This window comes from Corvus hawaiiensis, chromosome 12, assembly GCF_020740725.1.
Source record: "Corvus hawaiiensis isolate bCorHaw1 chromosome 12, bCorHaw1.pri.cur, whole genome shotgun sequence".
In the NCBI taxonomy this organism is placed as follows: Eukaryota; Metazoa; Chordata; class Aves; order Passeriformes; family Corvidae; genus Corvus; species Corvus hawaiiensis.
The window spans coordinates 7,718,363-7,735,881 of NC_063224.1; the positions used below are offsets into that span (position 1 = coordinate 7,718,363).

General features: G+C 41.3%; 1 protein-coding gene and 1 non-coding gene across 9 annotated transcripts in view; both read right to left on the reverse strand.

The window, feature by feature from the left end:
* CNOT1 (CCR4-NOT transcription complex subunit 1) overlaps nucleotides 1-17,519 on the reverse strand; it is a 56,074-nt gene that overhangs the window by 4,453 nt on the left and 34,102 nt on the right. For 4 of the 8 annotated variants that reach the window (XM_048316383.1, XM_048316381.1, XM_048316382.1 and 1 more), the window contains exons 24-43: nucleotides 16,791-16,931; nucleotides 15,926-16,105; nucleotides 14,736-14,852; nucleotides 14,192-14,302; nucleotides 13,513-13,590; nucleotides 13,017-13,194; nucleotides 12,394-12,524; nucleotides 11,753-12,049; nucleotides 10,115-10,255; nucleotides 9,918-10,022; nucleotides 9,240-9,359; nucleotides 8,221-8,412; nucleotides 6,322-6,464; nucleotides 5,618-5,726; nucleotides 5,361-5,530; nucleotides 3,996-4,248; nucleotides 1,759-2,007; nucleotides 1,001-1,164; nucleotides 610-727; nucleotides 32-133 (exon numbers count right to left, since the gene is read on the reverse strand). In XM_048316383.1, coding sequence (XP_048172340.1) covers nucleotides 32-133; nucleotides 610-727; nucleotides 1,001-1,164; nucleotides 1,759-2,007; nucleotides 3,996-4,248; nucleotides 5,361-5,530; nucleotides 5,618-5,726; nucleotides 6,322-6,464; nucleotides 8,221-8,412; nucleotides 9,240-9,359; nucleotides 9,918-10,022; nucleotides 10,115-10,255; nucleotides 11,753-12,049; nucleotides 12,394-12,524; nucleotides 13,017-13,194; nucleotides 13,513-13,590; nucleotides 14,192-14,302; nucleotides 14,736-14,852; nucleotides 15,926-16,105; nucleotides 16,791-16,931 — 3,099 coding nt within the window. The remainder of the gene's footprint in view (nucleotides 1-31; nucleotides 134-609; nucleotides 728-1,000; nucleotides 1,165-1,758; nucleotides 2,008-3,995; nucleotides 4,249-5,360; nucleotides 5,531-5,617; nucleotides 5,727-6,321; nucleotides 6,465-8,220; nucleotides 8,413-9,239; nucleotides 9,360-9,917; nucleotides 10,023-10,114; nucleotides 10,256-11,752; nucleotides 12,050-12,393; nucleotides 12,525-13,016; nucleotides 13,195-13,512; nucleotides 13,591-14,191; nucleotides 14,303-14,735; nucleotides 14,853-15,925; nucleotides 16,106-16,790; nucleotides 16,932-17,519) is intronic. The other 4 variants (XM_048316387.1, XM_048316385.1, XM_048316386.1 and 1 more) reach the window with 1 other exon arrangement.
* Nucleotides 15,282-15,420, reverse strand: LOC125332370. Its single transcript, XR_007206464.1, has one exon. It is a non-coding gene; the product is annotated as a small nucleolar RNA SNORA46 (small nucleolar RNA).

Genomic DNA, 17,519 nt, shown 5'->3' on the forward strand with positions numbered 1-17,519 from the left:
TGGAGGCATCTATTAGTTGACATTTTTTTACCTTGTAAAGAATTTGCATAGGTTTGGTGAGTTCCACATTTCTAAGGAAAGGAGCCAAGTACTTGAATAGATCGATCAATAACTGGGCATACATAGGCCAACCCTGTCAAGAAAAGAACAGCAGGTGGAAAACATGCAATGAAGACCAGTTACCTTAATTTCAAAACTATAATTAGATTAATCTTTATATAAATCTGGATGGAAGAGCTAGCAGCTGCCAGCTCTAGCACTGAGTGCAGCACAGATCATTTCAAAGCCTTCAGATGCACATCATTGTGCCATAGGTGTTTCCAGAACCCTCAGCATGCCATACTGAGCTGACAATATGTAGCCCAGAAGGAAGGCTTCAGCTCTTCTAGACATTGATAAAGTCATGTTTATTAAATTCAATTCACCCTGTGTTCCATAGTTATTGACACACAGACTCTCCTCCATGCAGTTAGGTTGCTGTGAATATGGAAGACAACAAAAACAGAACAGCCATGCTACTAGTGCACCTCAAGAGATGTGAAACAGCACCACACCAGATAAACATCTGGGCGAGCTTTTTAATTCAGAAAAGATAAACTGCAGCCACACCTTCTGCTGTGGTGTATGTGCCAGCATTCTTGCAATAAATATCCGATGGGAGATCAGTTCCAGCCAGGCATAAACAAAACCTGGAGCTTTTGTAGGCCTCAGGATGTGAAATGTGTTACTGAAAGAAAAGTTAGAGCAGGTTAGAAGTGCACAGCAATAAGATTGCTTTTCATAACATTGAGGGAAAAACACAGCCCTAAAAGCAAAGGCATTTGAGCACCTTGGGTTTTACCAGTCATCTTCCCTAAAACAAGCAAGTGGTCAGTCCCAGTAGAACCAGTTACTCCAAAGGTGATTAAGCCACCAAAAAGAACAGTCAGATAGCCTTTAAGTGAAAATCCTTGATCCTACCAAGAAAGGATGAGCACTGTGGCCAATCCCAAATACATACCAGAAAGCTGTGAGTGTCTGGAAGTTGATGGTCTCCAGCACGTGCTCAGGAGCATTTAATTCCAACAGCAACATGATGAAAATGCGATGGTAAGGAAGTTGCTGAAACTCACTCTGCCGAACATCATGGTCTTGCAGAAGAACTCCCACCACAATACCAAGAACCTAAAGAGATTAAGACACGTGAAGACAGCAAGAATTACTTTCCAAGTCAGACTACAGATAATACTTTAACCATCAGTAAAAAGAAAAAAAGCAGTAGATTCTAACAAGAACGAAAAGTCCTAAGTTACTGGAAATAAATGAATATTACAAATCGTTTTAGCAATTCCCAACCACTGTTCTTTGCTCTCCCTGTCCCTTGGACCACAGTCACAATGACTGAGAGGGCAGTGTCAGAAGGTCTTAACTACCTCAGACCATCCAGCCATAAACCAAGTAGTGAAGAGCAAAGGCAAGACCCTCACAACATAAAGGTAAACACTAAGGAATCAACAACCTTAAAACAACAGCTGCTGACATTTTCACTTCAAGGCACAAAGATGAGTTTCAGATTGGTTTGAGATGAAATCTTTGTGAACAAGAAAGCCACTTGGCATCTTGGTGGTTCACTCAAAAGTTTATCAGTGACCAAGCCATCTAAGTTCTCATCATACACTTCATCAGCAGCCTACATTAAGGTCTACACCTCAGGTTTATCAGCAAAGGTACAGCTGACAACACACTTTAAATGCAATGAGGACAAGGACGATTCCCAACCTTATTCAGGAGATTGATCTTTGTGACTGTGTTGGTTGCTTCCCCAGAGTGCTTCACCAGCAGTGCAATGAGTCGCACAAAGGCATCCAGGTTGTGGTAGCACTTGGCTCGAATCATAGTGGGGTTGGCTGCAGGATTGTGCTGTTGCTCGGCCAGGGCTCGATAGCTGATCTCAACACACATTTCGGTGCAAAGACGGAAAAAACGGGTGATCAGGTCATCTGTTTTCAGGATCCCCTGCTGGTGCATCTAACCAGGAAAGAAAAAAACCTCAGCACTGTAACCACAGACAGTTCATTTTACAATTTACTTCAAACAACAAACCCTTTACAATGCAGTTAATTTTTGCCATCTACAGTTAATTTTTGCCATACTCTCCAGAGAGATTAATGTTTGCAAGGGAATCTGTGGGTGGCAAAACAATTTTAGCTATCACGTTTATTCTCATATACAATCTTTTGAATCCCAAATCTTTCGAACCGCTAGCAGAGCTGAGAAGCCTGTTTCAGTATCAGTTCTGCCACCAACATTCAACCTTGCATGAAGAACACGAGGAGTACAAGCTCTGGGAAGGGCAGACTCCAGCTCCTAGCTCAGGAATCACCACTACTTTGCAGCCACATTCTGTAGAAGCAAATTGCATTTGGAAAGTGAATTTTCCTTACATGAATATTACACGCAGAGAAACACTGGGTGGGCTTTTTTGTTTTGCATGGGGGAGTTGTTTTAATAAAATACATATAAAAAACCTCAGAGACCTAATTTTATTTGTTACCCACAGTATTAGAACCATCAAAATGAAACAAATTACACTGCAGAAAACTTGTGGGTTTTGAATAAAGCATCTTATTTCTAAACTCCTACTGCACAGACATAAAGCTATAAAAACAGCACAACTGGTAACTTGGAGACAATCTGAAGAACTAATAGTATTTCTGGATAAACTTTTTTTCTAAAAAACCCCAAAGAACTTAGGTATCTGCCTTCAAAGTTCTATGCTTCTGCTTGTCCTACAGACTTGTGGGAAGAAAGCAACACTTCAGCAGTCATTTTAGTAATAGAACCTTATGTAATGTAGTTATTACAAAATATTCCTTTAGAACTCATTACTAAAGCCTGTAAGGGAACAATTGTAAATAAACACTGCACTTCAGTATATTTAAATTGCTATTTCAAAACGGATCAAATATACACAAAAGGTAATCAAGTAAGTGTGATAAAGAGTGAAGTAGGCAAAAGTATACTAAGAATTGTGAGCACTCTACTCTGAAGCGTGCTTTAGAAGCATGATTTAAAGTAAAAAATGTGAAGTCACGGAACTAGGTAAAATATTTCTTTAAAATGTAGGTTTAGCACAGTATCTATTAAAAACATTCAAAAAGTTCTATGCAGTAGAACTCAGACAGAAAGCTGTCTCTAAGCCAGTACACAAGAACACTAAAATTAAAAAACCCACAGTATCAGTCACAGTCTTCATCCATACTTTGAAGCTTGAGCTTCTTTTCATTAGTAGCTGCAAAGTCTGCAGCATATCTGTGGTAGTGGCCCAAATTTAAAAAGAACACAATGCAAAAAGACCGTATCAGGGGCTTTCTCGTAGCTGCAGTCAAGGAACACAGTTTTAGGGAGATGCCTGCAGATACAGGGGGGTTGTTACCACACATGCTGGGCTACTGAAGGCATCTCCCTTCTCTATCACACCCAGAAGGCAGATGGTACGTGATGTTCACCACACCTGTTAAGATGCTTCAGAGTGTGACACATTGGACATTGTTTAAATTTAGGTACCACTTCAGCTAATGAAGTCTCAAGGTTTTCCTTACTATTGATGTCATTTTGAAAAAGGATTCCCTTGCTCACATGATCTGAAACAATTTACCTGAATCTCTACTGGTGACATCCTCCTGTAGGCTGTCAGAGCTTTTACTGTTACCCATAAGGAGCAACACCAGTCAAGGCTCATTACAGAGCATCACAGAACTATTTACAAGAGCTATCTCAGCTCAAGTTCTTTTTCCACCAAACTTATCTCAGAACTCATGGTCTGAAGTGACAGCCTGTTGCTACAGTATCTGAAGAACATGATTTGGTGGAGGACAGGGGCTTCATCAAAACAGACAGAATTTTGACAGTAAACTCCCATACACCTGGAAGTTTCAAAAGGATGCCTAATACAGGTTATAACACTGCTTTAAAATGGAGGGCATCACACCCTACTTATGTTGAATAAAAAGCACCTTTCTTTCCAAAAGCTCTACCTGTCCAACAAACGCAGAGAATGCTTTGGTACTGTCACGGCCTGCTGCAGCTGAATGGTAGAGGTTCACCCACTCCCTCAGCAGGTATTCTGCCTTCTCCCTCAGGCCTGGTGGGTCATCATACTCAGAAGCTTGGGAAATTCCTGAATGCATCATGAAATTAGGACCTCCATGAGCACGGTCAATCATTGCTTCATAGTTTGATCGGACCACTTCCATCAGCTGGGGTAATCTAATGCAACAGACCAGAGCAAGAGCTGGGTTAGGATTCCTAGTCCCCCAGAAGGTGCAGGAACTGGAAGCTCAGTCAAATAGAGCTGAAAGAAAGTAAATTATTTCTTATACTAAAACTTTGCATCTTTCAGTTCTCACTGGAATAGCAGAAATAAGTTATGAAAGCAGAAACATTTATGATGAAAGAAGGAACACTGAAATCACACAGGCTTTGAAGTTCCATTCCAATTTATACAGCGGAGTGCTGCAACAAAGCACCACAGGGACTAGAAGCAGCTTCTCTTCTGCAGACTTCAGGAGCCCTAAAATGCTCCCAGATAGTGAGATGCCAGTACTCAACAGCCTGACTGGGGCACTGGATTCGGCTGCAGTGAAAGTCAAGCCATACAGTAAAGACAATCTATCCGTGCCAACTGCAGATTAAAGGACTTTGGTTTTGGGACATCCTATAAACAGCTGTGTTGGTAATGGGAGCCACTGCCATCAGCCAGCTGCTGGTTGCTCTCACAGCTATTCAGAGTTCTCCAAGCTCTAATCCATGTCTTTCTCAAACCCAGCAACAACTGCTTCCATCTTACAAATAGGAAGCCTACAAGTCCCACAGGTATTTCCAGGTGCTGTGGCAACATTTGCTGTCCAAATGGTTTGGGCAGTTTGCTGGTCTAACAAGCCACGCGAGACTGATGGAGGATTGCTTTGTAAGCTCTAAACAGAAAGGATTGTCCAGTTTGATTGTTTGTGATTAACAAATTAACATACTGACACCTAGATATATAAGGTTTAAACAGCCAATAATACTGCATAAATTTGAGATAAAGCAGGAGTTCAAAACAAGTTTATCACAGTACGACAGAATTTTGGAGCACAGCGCATAGAAAGATTTTCTTGCTTAAGCATTCAGTTTCACATGATGCTGCAGCTGCCTCTAGTTTGACTAGGATGAGCACATTTACATTAGAGTGACAGTTTAAACTAACTAAATTAACTAGGACTGCAGCCCTAGGGAAAGTTTAAAGCTGTATGACTGAATTGTGTGAGACACTGCCTATGTAATATGCAAATCAAATGAGCACAAAAAAAGTAATATATTGCACAATACTATAGCCTCACCCTTCTGGGGCGTTTCCTCTGGAATGAGCATTAATTCTCATGAGTGTCTCAATGGTGTGAAACAGATCTGCTTCTGTTACGTGGGCAACGCTTCTCTCATCCACCAACAAGATCTTTACCAATTGCATGGCAAATGCCACAGCCATGTAGTTCAAGCCATTCTCCATGGACTGTCAACACAAAAAAGACAAAGTTCAACCACAGATCTTACAGACTGAGTGCATCCCTCCTCCTTTAAAAGGACAGGTTCCCTTTACCTGAGCCAAGTGAAGGTCATACTGCTGCATGTTAACAAGGTGATTGCGGATTAGCAGCTCCACAGCTTCCACGTTGTACTTGTACTCATCTCTGCATTCGATCAAGCACCTGAAGAATTGGACTCCTTTTAAAAAGTGTACTTCAACAACAGTTTAAGTGAAACAACTCAAATCTAGTACTTCAGAAACTGTGACATTCACTGTGATTCGTTATCCAGCTTCAAAAGAAGCCTCTTCTAGAGCATTCTCTAAGGTTATGTTTAAGTTCGGAACAGTCAGACTCAAGCATCTGTTACCCTGCACAACTGGTCACAAGAGCCCTTCAAGAGCTTCAGTTTATTCAGCATAAGAAGCCCCTCTTCCAAGGATGAAGTGGCAGATCTGCCTAGCTGAAGCTTCTGCTACAGGCATATGCCATGTCACATTGTTTGTGACAGCCTACAGAGATTCTCTGCAAAATAAGAGGAAAAAAGGAGCCCAGACCATGTTCTAATGCTTTATTCCACTAAAGATTCCTATCATGTCCTGGAATGAACCAGCATTATCAGAAAATCTAGTTAATTTTGACAAAAAAAGCTAGTTATTTTTTGTCTATCCAAATAGCAGCAATGCAAAATATTAACAGGCAGGGAATTCAGAGCAACACAGAAACTCCCAAAAGACAGTCAAAGCTACATCAATGTTCTTGTTGTCTTGTAACTGACCTAGTGATTTGTTTGTTACACCACGGAGATCCATAGGCACGGCCGTCCTGCAGAGCCTTCAGCACCAGCAGGTGACACTCACGATAGCGGAGCAGGAGGTCAGCGTCAGCCCCACTGGTGGCATCCAGCAAGCCCTCTACAGCCTAGAATAGATGCAACCTGTTAGCAGAGGAAAAAACAAGTCCTCTTCCAAATCTTCTGCACCTTACATCAGCAAGAGCTATCACGAGAAGACTCAAAAGACGTGAAAAAAAAAAATCAATTTAGTAATCGTGCTGACTTCTTGAAAAGACTGTGTGAGATTTTACCAGCTACTATGGCATCTATACATGCACTATACACAGCTATGCTACCACAAACAAACCTACAGGTCTCTCTATGCCCCACTAACTTTGTATGTGCACCAAATAGCATGACAGACTGTGTTAGCTCGTGCTGCACTGCAGTTTCCCAAAGTCAATGCCTCCTCAAGCAATTCTGCATATGGCTCATGGAAAACTACCAGAGAAAATACTGACAGAACCTGCCAGAGGTTAAGTGAGCAGGTTCCTTAGAGAAAGAGCTACAGCACTCAGAGATGTATCTCTGTTAGTTTACAGCAAATTGAGGATGAGTTTTACAAGGCCAACACAATTTACTTGGTCAAGTCCTAGTCAGGACGGGATCCTTTAACAGGTACATGCTCTAGGAGACAAGAATGAAGAGTGTCCCTGCAGCTTTCCGTTACTTTTGTTTTGGCACTGTTCTCGGATCCTCATGCAGACAGCTCACTATCCTTACGCTATTCTCAAGTGGATTTTTCTCCATGTCTGTCACTTGTTCTGCACTACTACACAGGCACTGATGCCAGATCAGCTCACTGCAACACTTCCCACTGGTAGAGCCTACAAATTCTGGCTGGGATGGAGTTAATTTGCTTCATAGTAGCCCATATGGTGCTGTGCTTTGGATTTGTGCTGAAACAGTGTTGACAACATGCCACAGTTTTGCCAATTGCTGAGCAGCACTAGCACAGGATCAAGGCTTTTTCTTTCCCACTCCGCCTCCCCCATCAGTGGGTAGGCTGCGGATGGACAAGAGGCTGGGAAGCAACATTGCCAGGACAGTTGACCCAAATTGAATAAAGCGATATTCTATACCATATGACATCACGCTCAGCAATAAAAGCTCAGGGAAAGGAGGATGAAAAAGGGCATTCATGGTCCTGATGTTTGCCTTCGCAGGCAAATGTCACATGTGCTGAAGCCCTGCTTTCCAAGGACTAGCTGGACATCTGCCTGCTGATGGGAAGTAGATATTTTTGTTCCATTTGTGCACACAGCCTTTACTTTCCCTACTAAACTGTCATAATCTGAACAAATGTCATCTAGTGTTGCCTGTGTTTTCTCCCTGTCCTGCAGCAAAGCAGAAAGAGAAAGCAGCTGGATGGATGCTTGGCAGCTGGCCAGGGTCAGCCTACCCCACACAGTCATTTATCAGTTACTGCAAAATAAACTCCCCAAGTGTGCCACTAGAAATCCAGTATTATGCTCAATATTATCTATCTACAAGGGCAGTTCAAACACCTTTTTAGCCTCCAAATCATCTTGAAATCAGACTACTCTGGACTGCAACAGCTCTCTACTTGCCACATCTGAACAAAACCGTTAAGTCCCAGGATTCCGTACACCTGCTTCTTTCACAGCAGTCTTGACACCGTATGCACAACACCCTAAATGAACAAAACGGCTCCCTCCCAATCTTATTTACTGGATTTCCAAAGACAACAGTTCAGTACTGTTCACCAAGCAAGTTCCACAGGATGCATGAAGAAACAAGGTCACCAGCAAGACAATCCATGAGCCACGGGAGTAATAAACTCTAAGCAAGTTGCTACAGAGAGAAGTTGTCAACACCCACCTTCTGCAGTAGTCCAAGTGCAGCAATAGCATCCCGGGAGTTCCGAGCCACTACCACTGCCTCCAAGAGGCTACGCAACGCTTGAACTTGAGGATTCATGGCCAGGGTGTGTGGAATGGACTGCAGGTGCTGCTCTAGTTCTGTCATACATTTATCATAAATTTGTGCTACATCATCTGTAGCCCAAGCTTGCTGTTTAAGAGAAAGTGAGAATCAGTGATTTTTGCAAGGATTGCATTTGCAACATTTAAATACTGACTGGCTCTTCCCCTTCAGGAATTATAGCATCCAGAATTTGGACCTCTACAGTCCTGTGGTTTGTAATGCTGGCATTTTAAGTCCACACAAATGAGCAAACTAAGTTGTGAAAATAACCAGCAAACAACTCTATCACTCAGAATCACAGAATGGTTTGGGTTGGAAGGACCTTAAAGACTATCTTGTTTCAACTGCCCTGCCATGGGCAGGGACATCTTCCACTAGAGCAGGTTGATCAAAGTCCCACCCAACCTGGCTTTGAACACTTCAGGGATAGGCCATCCACAGCTTCTTTGGATAACCTCTTCCAGTGCCTCACCACCCACCCAGGGAAGAAGTTCTTCCTAACATCTAATCTAAACCTGCCCTCTCTCAGTTTGAAGCCATTCCCCCTTGTTCTGTCAATAAGGCCTTATGCATGAAAAAACTTGTTAATGATCTTATAATTCAGACTTGCCATCCATGACCTTCCTGCAAAAGTAACCTAAGATTTGAATAAAATGCATCACTGCTACTAAAACTACATGTAGTAATCATAAGCTGCATACCTTGTCCCAGTTTGGGTTACAAGCCCCTAAGACTGGATGGAAGTTTTATGCTGCCATTACTTTCTCACTAGAACTAATCCATTTTTTTAACCACTGTCCCCAAGCAATACGAACACTTGGCTCTTATGAGTCCTTCTAACAAAAACACAAGTTCTGCAACAGTCTCCAAAAGAGCTATAGAACTCTCAAGCTGGTTAATTCAGAAACCTCTACCTTCATAGGCTGAGCCAAGAATCCTGTAGGCTGAGTTAAGTCATTGGTGGGCAAGAAGCCAGGGACATTGCGTGCAAACTCTTCATAAACAGCCAGCTGTTTTGGGTCCACACCTCCAACCTTTGCAAAGAAAAGAATGGGCATTAATCTCACTGATAAGCACTGAGGCCGTAAAAAATGAGGGCAGCTTGTATAACAGGTAGCTACTCTTAAACAGAGTGGCCTAGACATCGAGTAGGATTCAGCTGCTCTGCACTGAGGTCCTATCTCTCCTGCCATACCTCCTCCTAACAGGGGGATTTTGCTCTAAAAACAAAACTCACATTCCCAGAAACAGAAATAACTGAATACTGAGAAATGCTCTGCTGAAAGTACATGGTATGCCCTTTCAAGGAAGAAAATACAAAGGAGACAAAAGAAAACAAAATATAAAGACAACAAAACAGATGAGCCATCTTTTAGTGAGAGGAACTGCACAGAAAAAGAGACTCAAGGAATTGAGAAAATGATATAAATACTCATTTTGGAATAACGTATTTATGTGTTTCCATACTAATCAAGATAACAGCAGCTGCACTGTTAGGCAAGACTAACAATATACAATTGCTCAGCTGACACTGTGCCATCCACTTTTCCTTATCAGGAGGGAGAGAAGAGCGGCATCAGAACAGAACTCACCTTTAACCTGATCTGTTCTGGCATCCGCTCAGCCTGGTACGTTAACACAACAGGATCGCAGTACCGACGCCCCTCCTGCCTAGCATGTTTTCTGAGCTCAAATTCCTGGGAAAAACACAAACACTGAGTTTTAGACACCTTTCTGGATGTGTATGAGCACATATAATACTTCTAGAAGACAACAGTCCCATACTTACAGTTGCAAGCCTCTTGTCCATCTCAGGGCCTGCCTTTTCCACAGCTGTCTTCTGGATAAAGCAGCAGGCAAGCTCACAGTTATCCTGTGCTAACTGGGCAGCTGCCTGCTCCATCATGTCCCTCTGCTGTGGGGAGGCTGCCTATTGAAAATCACAATAAATCAGTGAAGGATGAAAATTTTCCCTGTATATTACTAGCCTTAAAACCTGTACCACTGCCTATACAGAACACCAGCAATAAAAAGGAATGCTCTTAGGATCACACTCCCTTCCCATAGAATATATAATATTAAATTTAATTTTGCATAGCTTTGAATAAAACATGTAGGCAAGATGACAGTAAAGACTTTTAACAAGGAACAAAACAGCAGGAGTTCTCCATCTTCTCCACCTACTCATCTCTAGGGCACAGAAATAAAGCCCTGCTTTAGACAGACACACACAGAGTGATGCTAATGCAGGGAAGGCTTTGCATCACAGTAGAAGTTTCCCTACTTCCTAGGTTGTAATTGGAAGATATAAAGGCGCAGCACTAATGGTACAAAACAGCAGACCTAAGCCTTTTTCAGTGGGTTCCTTTTCTGATAGGGAATCAGATTTTCTTCCTTCCTTCTCAGAGTCTGCTTTATGAGAACCCTGAAGAGATGCACTTATTTTCCAGGGTGCAAAGCAGCAACTTCCACTAGAAATGGAATACATCTATAAAGGCAGCCTGCCCCATCTACTTGGACTTCCTTATCTGTTAAGAGCTACCCCTCTTTCATTAATTCCTGAGAATTACACTACTTCTGTTAAATCACTTCATAACAATAAGCCAGGTAAGAATTTTTAGGTATCTCATATGGCACCTTTTCTGCAACAAAATGCTTTCTACAATTATCCCTTAAAAATTTTCCTTGGATTAAAGCTGGATTTGTACCAACGTCATATGTCTTCAAGGATAAAAAACCTGACTCTTTTCTAATTGCTGAAAGTACAGCTGTGTCTTGATCTTTCCAAGATCCTTGTGCTCTTATGCCTGAGCAAGGCAACAGATGGCAAGAATTCTGGATGGTAGCTGCTATTGTGGTCAGTAGTTCAGAAGCTGTTCCACAGAGTTTAGCTCGAACTTTCCTCATGAAGAGACCTGAAAATAGCCTCTAGAAAACCCAATGAATTCACAAGCTGTGCAAAACAGTCTGAACTACCTATCTGCTAACAGCACAAGTAAATAAAATCTGCCTGAAGCATGCATGCTGAAACAGTCCAAGATACCACCAAAATCAATTTAGTCCTCCCCACTTTAGCTTTTCTGTCTCAAACCCTGCAGAAAGTTCACGTCTCCAAGGCTTCCATGATTGGATTGAACTGGAGATAACACTGAGGCAAAATAAAAAGATAGTGAGGAAGTTTGTGTGCCATGCAGTATAAGATCCACCATCCCAGTTTAAGAGTGTTTGACATGACCTGTAATCTCAACGTACTTTTTTCACTGTAATTCTGCAAGAGTCACTAAACTTCTACCCAGAGAATTCATCCCCATGCTAGTTAAGCCGTGCAATTAATTAACAAGTCCACATTGCGGAGAATTGATTTGCTAATGCTGGATGCCTACAGTCCTGTAAGTTGGATATAAACTTCAAATGATGGGGGTCTTACCCTCAGTGCAGTAGCAAAGCTATTTTTCAAGTTGGTAGCTATGCTCATCAGCAAAGGCTCCCTGCAGGTAATCATGGCCATCCCAGCAGTCAGGTTCCGCATCATGTGGTGAGCGGCCACGCGCATCCGTGACTCCTCCGAGTCCAGGGCGAAGTCCTTCCTGACGATCTGCTCACAGGTCGTCATGGCAATCTTGATGGATCTATCAACCACTGGATGGACGAGGTCCTGCACTGCACGCTCGATCGCTTGCCGCACGCACTGCTTCAGCTGTGGGTGGGCTTGGAACAGCGGAATCTGCAGGGGATTAGGAAAGGTGAAGGAACAAAGTACACTGGAATCCCACCCACCCCAGACACTTGCATAAGTGCACTGTCATAGCTTGTGCAGTACTCCCATGTTCCCCATGCAGCTATTACAGTATTTGATAAATCTGAAACTGGGACAAATTATTATTTTCTAACCAAGTTGGAGCTGAATAACAATGCAAAGATTGACTTAAGAGCTGAGCTGCTGACTGGACAAAAGGAGCACAGAGGCTTCTTTTATACTTAAGTCCTGATAGCTCCCACCAGCTGAGATCTGCATCAACCCTGGCTGTAAAAACTCTTTTAGCAAACTAAATCGGGTCTAAAACTTACCGTTGGATTTAAAGTAATATGCGGAGCCAACCCTCCTAAAGAATAGACGTTGATGTCATGATAACTGTACTGGGGCTGTGGAGGAACCGTGGCTGTACAAGTGGTGCTGGTAGCTGGAGTTGTAGAAGCAGCTGGAGAACACAAGTATGTTTGTATTGAGCCACTAGTGAAAAGCAACTGCTTATAACACAAGTATATAATTCTTATTTAAACCAGGAGATGACCTAGAAACAAAAGCTTTGTAGTTTGATCATGAAACCTCCTAAACTTACCAAGCAACTTTCATTCTCCACTTGCCTAATGAATAGTTCCAAAGTAACTTCAGTACTTTAAGAGAGTTGTTTGTTACGACACCTTAGCACCCGGTGTATTGTTAACAGGAGGGAGTCTAAGGAGTAGCTACACACATATAATACAGAATTAGTCCTCATGATGGCTTCCATTCCCTTTCCATCTCCAAACTCTATACACCTATTTCTATTATGAAACTATCCCAAGTGCTCCCAAGCACTCAGGAATGTTGTAATAGTATATGTAGCTTCATATTTTATTTTATAATAGCAAAACCTGTCCTATTAGAACTTCAATAGTGTGGTTCTGGATTCTACATGAGATGTACTTACTAGTTGTTGTGATGGGTGGTAGCTCTTCTGGCTGCTTCACATCCTTCTTTGGAGCAGACAGCTGCTCATCCAAATTTTTTAGACGATCCTTATCTTTCAGGAGACTTCCAGGTTTCAGCTCGTTGATGTCTAGCGCAAGATTCTTGCAGAGCACCTCAATCTCAAACTTCAGATTCAACTGCAAAAGAACTCAAGTTTAGGTCATGTCACAAGGAAAATACCCAAAACATCTACTGGGTCACTTGATTCCCAAGCTCCCCATTCCATCCACAACCTTTTCAGAGATTAATAGTGACTGAGGATTACACAACTATCTTGCTGACCACGTGGAGAAGAGTTTCACCCAATTCTACCAAATTATCAATGTCCAAGCAATCTCCTCATGCTAAAGCAGTGAGAAGGGCTGCTTGGTCCTTCACAACATCCTTCTTGACCAGTATGTCAAGAAAACCTCACACTCAGTAGCTACAGGAACAAAAAAACAACAGAAATTTACTTTTAGATCATGTTCTTGATGTAGCTCAGCTAAAACATTCATAATGGCCATTGTCCATGGGTTTGGAGGTCTGAAGACCTACAAGAGAAAGAAGAGAGCAGTATTACACAAACTTCTTGAATCATCTGGATAATATATGACTGGAAATGTTTGAAACACAAGCAGCTATGTGTACATACAGCTGTGGAAACCTTTGTACAGCTATGGTTAGAGTTGAATTTAGTATATTGGTAATAATTATTCCAGTAATTCAGTATAACCGGAAATACACTAGGAACCTAAGTGAAAAACTGGAAACACAATGATCTGGTCCTTCTTGAGAGATCAATTCTATGTCAAGCAGAATTAACAAGATGATCAAGATCAAAGTGGGCAGAAGAAAAGAAAAAAAAAAATCTAAGAATAAATATATCCTAGAACCTCTTCAATGGCATCCTTCCATTTCTCAATAGAGATCTGTTCAGGGATACCACAGTACACTTCAGCTAACACCACCTATTTATGCTGCAAAAACACAGGGCCGTGTACTTTCCCTCCAAATAAAACCACTTTAAGCTCTTACATTCCTTTTCTTGCTCTCCACAAAATTTAATCAGTGTTCATTATGTGACAAAAGCTAATTACTTCCTGCAATATTTTGCCACTTGAGCAATACCTGTGTTTGTACAAAGACACTTACCACACTCCTGACACTGGATTCTAAGACTTTGGCAACAAATGGCACCACATAAAGCAATTCCTGCTGTCCCTTAACGTATGCTTCCAGCAGTAGCGACTTCACATCCAAATCCTGAAAAATACCATCAACGATTGAAGTGGGAATGAAGGTGGAGGAAACAGCAAATACACTGCACAATTCCACTTACACACTGCTTCCTTTTCAGATACAGGCAAGGCTGAGTCAAGACAGCCCTAGAATTTTACACACTGCTAAGCAGCAGTTACTTCTGAACAAAGATTTACACATCTACATTTTTACATGGATTAACAAAATAATGTTAAATTTTGTGCCAAAATAAATGTAGCTACTAACTTCTCTGATATTAAAAAAATATTTAGAAGTCTTAAATAACCTTAAATAATATGGAGTCATACTTTGTACTTGGCACATAAAAGAGGCACCAGAAAGGTGGTAAGATTTCCCAAATAGCCTGTGCTACTGCATAACAGCATACCAATTCACCCAATTCATGCCAAGGCAATCTGTAAAGACAGCAGCTCACCGTGTGCAAGATGGGCTTATTTTTAGCCATTGTAATCATTCCCAGCCAGTGACCAAGGTTCTTTAACAAGGAACGGTCTGAGAAGTTGGCTGCAGCTTTATCTGATGTCAATAGCACCTACCAAAAAATAAAAAAGGCATCTCAAGCAACAAGTAGAAGATAATCAGACTCCAAACCAAATCCAACAGCTGATCTGAATGAAGGCAAAATTTTAGAACATTAAGTTCTGAGCTTCAGTCACATTAGAGAGATACTTGAACAGCTTTCACTTCAAGGCAGCACCCTGCAAATCTGCACTGTAATGACTGCAACATTCCTTTCTTTAAAAGGATCAAAACAATGACGCTTTCCCAGACCTTACCTTCTACTCTGCTGAGACTGTTACAACTACTCCCATAGCCAAGTGTAACTTGTGCTTCCTCTTAATGCCTCATCACAGACCTGAAGGCTACAGTTTAACCTTCCAGGGAAACCATTTCATTGTCATGTCAAAACATAAATCATGTCACCATGTCATAAATCATAAAACAAGTATTCTGCTGTTAGTTCTGTTCCTTAGCTTCAGAGGAGCATCAGCTGAACAGAGCAAGATCAGCTGTATTCTCAAGAGCCAGGAGATGCTTTTGCACTACAGCGTAACCCATGGTGGTCAGGAAATTCCACCAACAGGTTTAAAAATAGTGCTTTCTTTACAAACTTGTTTCACCTGTTCATCACTTCTGGGCTACTGCTTCCTCCTCCTTCTCCCCTTCACATTATCTTAGCACTCTTAATAAATTTTGGCTTTTACACCTCCGTTTTCTAAACACGCCCTTTCCCCCCTATTCCTCTTGGACCAAAAGAACAGAGTGTGGTTTTCTCATCTTTCTACTTTTCTCCACACAAAACAACTAGACCGTAAGCAACTTTCTCCTGGGTTATAATTTGTAAATATCACACAAATTTGAAGTCCACCTACATAAATGAATTTAAATGCAAATTTGCCCTCCTGTTACACAATTTAAGTCTTTTATGTGTTACTAACTGAAAAGAATCCTAGTATTCACAAAGATAACCTGTAAGTCTAATGGTAAGCTAGAAAGTAGATTTTTGAATGATATTCTATATTTGAGGATCAGCAACACACAAGCAAATACCATGAGGAGAACAGCACACTCCTGTGCTGCCTTTAGAAAACTTGCACTACTCACCTTGATGTTTCTGTAGGTTTCATTCAGAACCATTTTATTAAACTCTGGATTCTTAAGTGTGTCAAGGAAGTTTGAATATAAACTGTGAAAGTTAGGCTCAATACTGACTCTTTTCATCACAAGATACTGTGATACCCAAGGCATGAACTCTTCTTTCACTGTTTCCTTCAATTCTTCCACCTGTGGTCAAACCAAAGACAAAGCACATCACAGAACAGATGAGAAGACAATCAAAACATTCCAGGGTCAGGTCTGACCAACACACAGTATATGGTCAGTCAGTTGCTTCTAACACTAAGGTTGTTTTTCTACAAAAAAAAAGATAAATATTTGGAATCAGTGTCTCATTATCCAAAGATCTGGTCACCCAGTAAGGACTCAAGCATGAAATCAGCAAGGCGTAACAATTCACCTCTCCTTCACTTCCCAGCTTTTTACCAGACAACTGGAAATAAATGTTGTCACCTTACAAGTTCAAGCCATCCATCCACAAGACAATAGCACAGGTGGCAGCAGGACTGTACACCTCCCCTAGTTCAGAAAAATTCCCTTAATTTCTGCTTGAAATACCAGAGCTTAATCTTGCAACATTTAACGGTACCCAATTCATTTATGATGTGAATGTTTATTCAAGATTAAGAACAGGTATCTTTTACCCATCTCTCTTCTCCCTGGAAAATTTTATCTCCAAAGATGTTCAAGCAGAAAGTGCTGGAAACCATAATTTCTTTACAATGTGTTCCATCCTGAAGTTTTTAAAGTTAAAATTTTTTAGAAATATCATCAGCCCACACTTAAAAATGAATATATAAAAAAACCATTAACAGTATAAAAATTATTTTTACTAGCATTCTTTCATACTTGCCTTCTGTGTCATATTTGACTGAGACAGATTATTGAAGATGAAAGCAATTTTTTCCTGGACATTCTCTGGAGGTTCCACAATCCTCTCTGTTTGATCTGTTGCTACTAACAGCGTATCTATGTTGGTAGTATTAATGGAAGGCTGGAGGGAGAACAAAAAGTTAAGCGTAAACAATACCTAGAGGTGACATCAAAAGAAACTTTTGCTCTGTTCTGTCAAGCAAAAATAGAATTGAGCTTTATCAGGGGACATCTACTGTCTCGGATTCATTTTCAGCAGCACTCTAAAGGAGCCAAATGATTTCTATATTCTAAAAATGATGATCAATACTCAGCAGAAGAATGCTGCTGCACAAAAAGCCTCTACATGCACATATAATAGGTGCCACTGCAATGGCACCCTTTAGGCCTTTATGCCTGTGTACAATTATAGCTTGGAGAAAAAACACAGCAGCACTTAACACAACAGGGAGTCTCCAGGAGCACTTCAGTGCTGATTTGGGAAGGACCCAGAAGTTCATTCTGAGACAGCAAGTCAACTGAAGTCAACAGATTGTGATTCTGGTCCCTACAGCTGCAGGTCTGAACCCCAGGGCTTTAGCACCTGGTACACTGAGATTAAGGAAAAAGGAGAAGCAGTTTTAAGTATCAGTCCTGAGTGGAGTTTAAAATGGGAGAACAAACACCTCAAAGTAACAAGTTTCCACACGATGTAATCAGGTATGAAAGA